Source organism: Arachis hypogaea, chromosome 12 (genome assembly GCF_003086295.3).
Source record: "Arachis hypogaea cultivar Tifrunner chromosome 12, arahy.Tifrunner.gnm2.J5K5, whole genome shotgun sequence".
In the NCBI taxonomy this organism is placed as follows: domain Eukaryota; kingdom Viridiplantae; phylum Streptophyta; class Magnoliopsida; order Fabales; family Fabaceae; genus Arachis; species Arachis hypogaea.
In genome coordinates this window covers 18749890-18760421 of record NC_092047.1, presented here as the reverse complement: position 1 = coordinate 18760421, position 10532 = coordinate 18749890, and the positions used below count along the sequence as shown (strand labels likewise).

The window sequence follows — 10532 nt, the reverse complement described above, 5'->3', positions numbered from 1 at the left end:
ACCGGTTGAACTTCTAAACCGATGAACCAGTAGCTCAAGCGGTTTGATGACCGGTTCGGTTTTCAGAACCTTGATGAGTTCATACTAGAGACTCCCATTAGTGAATCAATTTGGTACCTTTTTCCTGTTCCGCAATTCCAGAATTATCATCTGTACCCAACCACTACCATACATTGGATTTAGACGCGATGCACGAGGTAACTCCGCATTTGAATATGGGGGCCGACGATTACAATATCAACGAATCTCGGATATTGGTGAGTGTTATAGTATTTTGGTTCATTATCTTCTTTGTCGTTGTAATTTTAGTTAGATTTTAATTCGATTATGTTTAAAATTGTAAGGGAGGTGCGAAAATTCGGAGGACTAATAAATATCAAGAAAGAGAGAAATATGGGCGTGCCATGACGTCCGAGGAATTAATAAATATCAAGAAACCGTGCGAAAAAGAGAGAAATGAGAGTTTAGTGGGTCAGGAGTGGTGTGAACAAGTTTTATTTATAGGCACTTTCTAGCCTTATCTCGTTATAAGTATGGGCATATCTCGTTTACACTGTAAACAAGATAAGGCAAACGTGATACATTGACACGTGTTTGTGCCTTATGAAATAATTATTTGACTCATGTATTGTATTTGACTCATGTATTGTAGTTAAATGTGATTATGAATAACGTGATACATTGACACGTGTATCCGTAATTAAAATAATTATTTTATTTATTTTAAAAAATCCAATATTACTTGCATAATTACATTTTTACAATTTTTACATGCCTCGTTATTTATTTTTATCATTTCTGAAGCTATTATTTATTCACCTTAAAGTTGAACGCTTCTTTCATGTTGCATGTATGAATTATGATAATTAACTCGAATCTTTTATAACTATCTTAAAATAGAAATATAAAACATTATGTATGAAAACAGAAAAAATAAAATAAATTTATGCTGCAACACACTTTTTAGGAGGGGAAAAAATGAAAAACAAGCGCTATGTTTCTTTTTTGAGATAAATATTTGTCTAATTGTTTGTCCAATACAAAGGGAAAAAAACACCGAAAATATAAGGGAAAAAATATATATAAGTTTATTTGGTTTGCATTATCATTTTATACTTTTGTTCACCACCACCTCATTCGGAAGCAACACGTGCACTACTTCATCTAAGATCCATACACATTTTTTTTATTTCTCAAGGTATTCTCTCCCCCAACATATCAAAAATTAATCTATCACAAAGTCGAACTCCATTGAAGGATTTATTACTGATCAATAAATTACATACACAAAACAAAATTCAAATTCCCAACACTTGCATAAAAGAACAAGTGAGCTAACCTTTCAACAAATCCAAGTTACTTAGATCCATACGATATTTAATTCTAGAAATAACTAGAGATGACGGAAAAAAAAATTGTACCCGTGAGTATTACCCGAGAGACTAACGGAAACCGACAAAATTTTGACAGGAACAGAAACCCGCCACTGTGAATAAATGAAAATGGAAGCGGAGATTGAAGTACCCACTCCATGAAAACCCACAAAATTCCCAAAAAAAAATTACTTAAATGCTCTTATATATAATATATAAACCCTTGTATATATTATCTAACCAGTAACCCTAATTCATTTGGTCTGTTATATTAAAAATAGTTATATAGTGAAAAAATGCACTGAAGTTATTAAAAATGAATCCATCCATTCCTCACTTTAAAAAAATCACAAAACATGTCGGTGGCCAACAAGAACCAGGCTATCATTTCTTTCTATACTGCTGCAGGATCATTTAGGACTAAAGAATCAAGAACAGACAAATAATGGGTATTTCTACCTATTGATAGATAATGGATCAAGTGATCAACACACTAGCTGACCTTTATTCATGAGCTCAAATCAACTAAGAGTAGTGATGTAAACCTAGTTAAACAAAATCGAAATGTGATATTGAGAGTTGTAAGATATTCTTAATATAATATATATCAAAGATCTTAACATTCACTAACATACATAGGTAATGTACAACACACACAAAGAAAAGAGAAAAGCTAACCCCTGAAATTCTTCCCTCCCTCTGAACGGAGCTTCTCACTGACACTTTCTACTCAACTCAACCCCAGGCTTCTGAAGATATAAGTTCATACTGCTGCATGATAATCATCTATAGTCTGTTTCATTGCATCCAATTGTGACATAATAAGTTCCACTTTCTTGTAGCAAATCTCATTGGCTATTCTTGACCCATAGTCACACTTCTCGAATGGACGATATTCACATGCACTTTTAATTTCATCACGCAATGCCACTTGGATGTCCTACAAGATTGTAGGAGAGTAGGTTAAAGAGCTTACAAAGATTACATCACTCCAACTCTAAAAGAAAATTAAACACATGAATTGAAGAGTATAGTACTGTTTTTATCCTGATTGGGTTAACTCCTAATTTCATCCCTAACCTTTAAAACATCCTATTTTTTCGTAAATGCTTTATTTCATTCTATTTTTGCCTAGTGCTCAAAAATTGAATCTTTTTCTTTCAAAAAATATCATTTTTCCTCTATTATATCTTCTTATTTCCCTTATTATTCTACCACTTTGACGACCAAATCACTACAACCAACCAATGCAGTCACCAAAATTATGCATGTTGCCACTGCCTAGAAGAATGTGATCATGGATGACGGGTATTTTAAGAAAAAAATTTTAATTTTGACTAGAGAACTAAAATAGGAAGAAATAAAATGTTTTGAGGCAAAAATAGAGAATTTCAAAGGTTAGTGACAAAATTAACACTTAGCCCAAATGATAGGGATTAAAACAATAATTTACCCTAAATTGAAATATTTGAGCACCAAATTAGCAATGATGAACCAGCACAAGAACCAAGAGGCATCAGATTCACAAGGATGAACCAAAACAAGAACTATTGAGACTGTTGATCACAAGTTCACATTATTTATTTGCAGGCATCCAGGGATTAATTCACCATCTATACTATGTTTGAGAATTCAGTCATTTAAATTTTGAATAAGAATATTTTCAATGCATTTGATAATGTTCCTTTAATGTTTCCAACCTTATATCAATTTGGTTCAGGAGTTTGTAGAATGCAAAGGCCTGAGGCAGTGGATTTTCTCATAAATTCACAAACATTTTAATCCACATATGAAAACAGCAAAGGGCTTGACAATTAATAAGTGCCAGAAATAATGTTATGCTTATCCAATGGTTGAAATGAGAAAACTGGAATTAAGTAGTCATATACCACACTAGTTTTGCTAGTGTGTTACACTGCCATTTTTTCCCCCTATAAATGAAGTTGTCAGTGGTCGTACCTTGATTAATTGCATGAATTCAAGGCAGTGATTTTGGACCACATCTTTCCTAGGACCTAGAGGGCTTGCAAGTTCATCCATGACTCCTCCTGCAAGCTCCAAAACCTTGACAATTCTCTAGAAACGGCAAGGGGAAAATATTAATTAAAAAAACTGATGTTCTGTCATCCACAAGATGTTACAGCTAAATGCTTTCAATTTTATATATAACCTTTTCAACATTCTGAAGTCGCTGCAAAGAAGTTGTCTGTCCCTGTGAATCCATGAATGCTACTTCCTTCTCCTCTGTAATTCAAGCTGAAATGATTAATAAAAAATAAATAGTAAGACTTGAATCACAATCACAACTACATTACACATATACATGTTCTTGCACACAGCTGATCAATTATGCATTTCACATAATGAGTACGTAAGCATCACTTCAAGTTACCAAGTTATCAAGTTAAAAACAAGGAGATGTCTTAAATGGACTGTGTTGGAATCTAATCCTTGATGGTCTTTGATGGTCCTTGAAGAATATATAGTTTAACAAACCACGATATTACATTTGTACTCTATCTTTGTTTCGTTTTTTGCCATTTCCGCCATTCACGTCGCGGACTACCATGGTGTTGCCGCAATTGTGGCCATGTGATTTCTGCAACACAGCGACCCCAGATGTCGGTGGGCCCATAATCCGCCATGCCATTTCGACATGGCACCACAATTTCAAAACAAGGCACTAGACCAATTCTTTTCGGTAAAATTTCATACCACTGGTTGCAGCCATTAATGGAACTATGTAACCAAAACATGTTAACATGCCAAAATAAAACAAAATTTTTCAATATCTACAAGCCTATTACTCTAGTCAAAGTATTGTATTTCATAACTTAGTTACTCTTTTCCTAGTGGTCCTCACTCAGTTTCAAATTCAATGAGATGAAATAAAAGTAACAAATAAAGTGATTAATGTAATTTACCACCAAGATAAAAACATACAGATAAGCATATGGATTCAGATTAAGGGAAACAACATGGTTGGTTTCGTATTGAAGAAGCCAATGTTTACATATGTAGCGCAAGTTCAAAAGAGGATAAATTTTCATAAATAATATCTATACGCAATTTTACACGTAAATCATACAGAAGGCCATAGCAACTTCTGCAAGTTCCAAAAACTGCTGCTAATTCAGCCTTGGAAACAATATAGTCATATTGAAAAATGCTTAAAGTTGAATTAAAAAACTCCATTACTTCAGTCTCTTCGAAGAATTAAATGGGGATATGGATGATTATAAGGCAGTCCAGATTACCTGGTTTAGCCAGCATCATCTCCCATTGCCATTACCATTTTCTTGTCTAAATTTTTCCCCATCAATAACCACTTCTATTTATAAGTGCAGATTTTTCTATTGTAATCTATGTCATTAATTGCAACTACTTGCCAGTGCACAAATTATCATTCTCTCGGATCATAATCTATCCCTTAAAGTCAAGCTGGTGATTGTTTCCCAATTTTTTCCACAGAAAACAATCATCAAATCAAACATACTAGTAAAACAATACTTCAAAGAGAATCAATCAACAATCAAAGCAATTCAATATCAAAATCATAGAAGAAAGGGGCTTACCGTTTGGAGGCCTCCACAGCAGAATATGCTCTGTTTGGACGCGGCGCCGAAGGAGAAGACGACAAAGATGCGGTACCGGGGGAGGAGAAGGAAAGGACAGCGGCGCAGGGACACGACGGCGAACGACAGGTGGCGACAACAGAAGAAAGGAACAAGATGGCGGAATCAAGGGTTTGATTTCTTTCAACAAAACGGAGTTCGGGTTTTTTTCTTTTTTTTAAGAAGCATCACTGGATCCGGATTTCAAAAGCCCCCCGTTTTTATGAAAACCGGACGGATTGAACCGGGTTCCACTAGGTTTGATGCGGGGAGTCGGGAACGGTTCAGAGAGTGGCTCAGCTTGGCCTGGTGACCGGGTTAGCAGGTTTCTGGTCCAACCGAACAGGTCAAACTGAGTTTTATAACTAGGCTTTGTAACCAAGTAACAAACACTATTTTGATATTAGTATTTTTTATAATTAATTAGTAATGACTATATTTTTATACGAATTTCAAATGTGTTTAATGTATGAATAATATTTTTTTAATTTTTATCACTTTAAAGGTTTTTGAAAAAATTTAATTCTTGTAAAAATATTTATCAAAAATTTAATTAAAAGTAATTAAAAGATCAAATTATCTGGTCTAATTTTCGAGAACTTCCAAAGTAATAAAAATTTATTATAAACCTAATATTTGATCTAAAATTCTTTAAGAAGTAATTTGATATATACTCTTTTTTAAACCTGCATGACATTGTTTTAATCCTTCTTCTTAAATAATTGAATTGTGGTTCAACCAGAATAATATATAAAATTATAAATAAATATACAAAAACATAAATATATTTTGGCATAAATCTTAAAAATATACAAATTTAGAGAAGAATTATTATTAAGTTTTAAAAATTTTAGCCTAGTGTAACTTAACTATAATCAGAATTATTCTGAAAGATTACTTGAACATTTTGCAACTAGAGCCATTGAACTTCCACAATCTCTTTATCATTGTGGATGGAACAAAATAGTAGACATGTGGTACCATAATTTCAAACAATGCAACCATTTTTCATCATACTTGGTTAAGTTGAGTCAAATGACTTGCAAAGTTGCACGCAGAAAACGAGAAGGCACAATTGCCCATTACTACAACTTGAGCTTACAATAACTTGTGCTTACAAATTGCCCATAACGTTGAAGAATTTGAGCTTGAAAATCCACATTATACCTATTCACCATCCCATTCTTAGCTTTAAAAATCATAATTGTTTTTATTCTTCCTCTCAATTCGAAGAAAATCCGCAAGAAGAAACTAACGTAAACATCAAATAGACAAGTCAGCGCTTAGCGAGCCGGGGAGTTTTCTAGGCTTTGTGACTCTTTGCCATCTCGTCAACATCGAGTTCCACTTCCAACACTGGCAAATCCTTTCGCATGCCGAAATGACTGGAAACGTAGTAAAATACATCAGATCCACTTCATTATTTATTGCACACAATTATGAAAAGAGAAAAGTTAAAAAGTCACCTGTTGTGTACGCGGCCGTGGTCTACGGCACTTCGTAGGCAATATATGACTCGGCCTACAATGTCTGTCATTTGAACTGGACCAAATGTTCGACTATCATTTGCTTCCTGCTATTTAGGTTGGAAGCATTAAACAAGGTTAACTATATCCTCTGTTCTATTTAACCACATATCGCTACATATTTCATCGAAAAATATTATTCATTAAGAGGCTAATTTGGTATTATCAACAGTACAAAGCAATAGAGGTTCTGACGAAAATTTTTATGTGGATTATACATTTCTGGTTGTGTAAGAGTTGTAGCCTGTTTCATTGCTATGACTTGGTGAGAAAAAGAAAGGGAAAAGAAATAACTAAACTCTGATTCACGCCAATGTTGTAATGATTCAAATGTTACATGATATGTTGTACAAGTGTTGGTTTACACCATCAAGCAAACAAAACTAAGCACGGGAAACTTTCTAGCCAATCAAACTTCTGAAATAAACCCAATTATCATTGTTAAATGTATGAAAAATCTAGGAAACTATAACTTCGGTATGTGATAACTTGTGTACCAATAGTAACTCATTGCTTGATCGCAAGATTGTTCAATCAAAATTTTCTATTTTCATCAAGACAACAACTAATGATCGAGGGCATACAAATAATAGTAATGGTAAATTGTAAATGCAAATGCAAATGTAAATACGATGACTAGTTTGTGGGAAAAGAAAGTATTTTATACCTTTGCTTTCAACTTTTCATTGTCAGCCACTACCCAGCACTGATCCTTGTCAAGAACAAAGGGCTCCTCTTTTTCATCAGTAGAAACCATTTCATAACCTTCAACTGCCATTAATCTTCTAACTAGGTAGTTATCTGGCTTCTGAGGATCCTTCATGACCACAACATCTCCTACAAAAACATGCCTGTAAAAGAAACATGTACATCACTAACCAGTAATTGAAATGAGAATACACCGAGTAAAGAGCTCCAGCAAAAAAAAAAATCAATTGCTAAAACCAAACTTGACAATGAAATGGAACTCTACAATATTCATATGATGTCACAAACATACCGTTAAGACATAGTATCCAGAGTTTCAACGACCAAACTGATTAAACTAGCGATCGGTTCAAGTCATAAAAGTAAACATTATTCTCAGCGTGAAAAGATTTTTATTAACTTAACAAAGTCAATTTATAGTGTGTACTTTTTCGTTTCTTTTTTTCTTGGGTATTGTAGTCATGATAGTTATTTGGAGTTATGGAATCTATCCTGATAACTCAATACAGTCAAATTTATGATAACAAACTTATTGTTATAACAAAGAAGACTAATCACAAACTATGTTGGCTCAATTATGACATATGTAAAGAACAATTTCAGACACACTCATCAACAAACAACCGTTATCAAACCCCCAAAGAGACCAGAATCGGCAACATTACTGCCACATCAAGGTTCACCCGTATACATAATATTGACTAAGCAGTAAGTACTAAGAAACAAATACGCAAAACATGATCTTAATGAATTCAGTCCACATCAGCAAGAAATATTATATGACTGCATATCGGAGAAACGAAAGTTAGAACCTAAGAATGCTTTACCCTATTTTTCTTCCTTGGTCGAACATTTGAGAAAAGGTTTTACTTTTATTCATTACTAAAGCCATTGCAAGTCATGTATAACCTGATATTCATTCATCTTTAAAGTAAGATTCAATGTTAATACAAACCAATGGTTCAATAGTAACACCAACTGCCTTTAATTTAAACAAAAAGAGTATACAGATAACATGTGTAAGCATTAGTTCTTGACTGGAATATTCCATATTACTTTAAAAGTCCATTAAGAGAGAGTAAAAACAGCAATATATCAACACACACAATGAAAAGAAAACAAATGGCAGAAAGAAATTCCAAACAATTCTAACTAAAGAATAAGAGTCAACAAACAAAGATTGCATGGTACTCTGAAAGATTGATTAAGACATAATAAACGAGGTATAAGTATTTTATGCCAAGCATCTATATTGTATTTCTAGCATTATACAGCCAATATCAAACAACTTGCAATAGCAATAGCAATAGCAATAAGCACAAAGGATATGCTTGAAGAAGAAAGTGATTACGTTGGGTCAGGATTCGGTAATTTCCGAACAAGAAGTGTCGCTGCTTTTCCAGCAATAGTAGGGGCCATTTCCTCTCCTTTATTCCAGTGAGTGTATGTCAACTTTCCTTGGAAGAAGTTTTTCCAAACAACATCACCGACCTCTCTATCTGTAATATGACCTCCTTTATAGTTCTGAGACACAACACAACAATACACAGCTATTATGTGATAGAAATGCGATATATGGAAGCAGAACTTCATCTGCACGAAAACATATCCTTGAAACGTCTCTGCTAAGTAGACAATTTGATCATTGTTCGTAAATTCTCCATTGATGTTTGATATTACAGCACACAAAAAGGTTGGCCTAGGTTCGCTACCTTACCTTTAAAAGCATTATCTCGTAGTTCGACTTCAAGTGTCCGTCAAATAATTAATAGAAAGAAAGAGAGACATTATAGCCAGTTTTTAGATCCAGACTTGAAGTTTAATATCTTAGTCATTAATCTATTATTGTAAGAAATATTTTTCAAACTAATCAATAAACCTAAGAGTGAGTTCCTTTTCACAAAGCATTCAGAAACAACTAATTTCTTAACCTAAGATAAGAGCTTTGATCTCATTGTGCAAAACACAATAATGTGCTATTAGACCCTAATTATCACATTCTCTCACCATCATTTCACTGTTGAAGAACCTCAAGAACAATAAAAAATTTTCTTATAGCTCCAACCTCAAATCAGAAATGGTTCATTCTCTAATCTTTCTTTACTCTTTTTTCTTCAACTTTTCCCCCTCTTTTTTTTTCCTTAAAGCAGGGTTCGTATAATTTGGAAGAATAAAAAAGATTCAAACTTTACAGCAAAATGCAAGTGATTACCATCAACAACAACCACAGAAACCCAAAAGGTATCAAAATTCCAATAATCAGTAGAAAATAAAAATTGTAATTCAGCGAATTCGCGAGATTATTCAATCAATGATAAATAATGAAATAACAAAAGAATATGAATCAAAAGAAATTGAGGAGTGAAGAAAGAAGAGACCTTCCAGCTGAGAGAGACGGAGTATTCGAGCTTGTGAGCAAAATATCGAACCCAAGTTGATAGCGAAACCATTGGAGGCAGTAAACTGCAGAAACCGAAAGAAAACCCTCTTTCTTCTTCTTCTTCTTCTTCTTCCCTCACCTTAAACCCCAAAACACAAACAAAAATGAATATATTCAGAAATTCATTTTTTCACAAAATAAAATTTCTTCTTTTAAATTAGATTTTTAATGGGGAAAAAAATATATCAGAAGTATTTTTAAATAATAATTTATTAAATAATTTTTTTGTTCTTTTTATAGATTACCATAAAGTACATGTTGTTACGTTAGAGTAGTTTCTATTCATAATAAAAAAAATATATAACTTTTTTATATGAGTTGTATTTTGCATTTGATAAACAGTTCATATATTTTATATGAATTTTTATAAAAATATTTAAATAATTCTTTAAAAAATACATACAAAAACCAAAAGTAAAATTTTATCTAAAAAATTATATTATCAACCAATAAATCAGCTAAAGAAATAATAAAAAGCAAAGAAAATAGGGATAAATTTAAAAAAATATTATTTATACAGTAAAATAATTACTAAATTAGTTATTATATATTTATGTATAAATATATAATATTATTTAATTTATTTTTAACGTATATTTTATAATTTAACATATAATTTATATAAATACTAATTTAATGACTAATGTTTAGTATATATCTAAAAAGAATATTTATATACAATTTGTAATTATATCATTAATAATATATTGACTTCTAAAATTTGTGATACTAAAAATGCACAAAATATGTGAAATTGTTCATTACATGAATACTAACTTAGCTATTTTATAATGACTTCATGAGATAGACGTGATAAAATTGTTGAAATATAACTAGATTTTTCTTACAACCCTTCGATTGCAAATCTGAG

At 32.4% G+C, this 10532-nt stretch overlaps 2 protein-coding genes across 4 annotated transcripts; both read right to left on the bottom strand.

The window, feature by feature from the left end:
- Positions 1-1945: 1945 nt before the first annotated feature.
- Positions 1946-5186, bottom strand: LOC112727059 (mediator of RNA polymerase II transcription subunit 11). Of its 2 annotated transcripts, none has more exons than XM_025776660.2 (4): positions 4949-5186; positions 3544-3629; positions 3333-3449; positions 1946-2313 (listed from the first exon to the last, which is right to left on the bottom strand). In XM_025776660.2, exons 2-4 carry the CDS (start codon positions 3595-3597, stop codon positions 2137-2139), a joined length of 348 nt encoding a protein of 115 aa, XP_025632445.1. In that variant the 5' UTR covers positions 3598-3629; positions 4949-5186; the 3' UTR covers positions 1946-2136. The 2 variants fall into 2 exon arrangements, with proteins under 2 accessions (XP_025632445.1, XP_025632446.1); XM_025776661.3 differs by having other exon boundaries at positions 3544-3617; positions 4949-5180.
- Positions 5187-5973: 787 nt separating this feature from the next.
- Positions 5974-9967, bottom strand: LOC112727058 (mitochondrial ATP-independent inner membrane protease subunit 2). Of its 2 annotated transcripts, none has more exons than XM_025776658.2 (5): positions 9600-9967; positions 8573-8745; positions 7181-7364; positions 6454-6563; positions 5974-6372 (listed from the first exon to the last, which is right to left on the bottom strand). In XM_025776658.2, exons 1-5 carry the CDS (start codon positions 9669-9671, stop codon positions 6291-6293), a joined length of 621 nt encoding a protein of 206 aa, XP_025632443.1. In that variant the 5' UTR covers positions 9672-9967; the 3' UTR covers positions 5974-6290. The 2 variants fall into 2 exon arrangements, with proteins under 2 accessions (XP_025632443.1, XP_025632444.1); XM_025776659.2 differs by having other exon boundaries at positions 6454-6560; positions 9600-9916.
- Between the last annotated feature and the right edge of the window lie 565 nt (positions 9968-10532).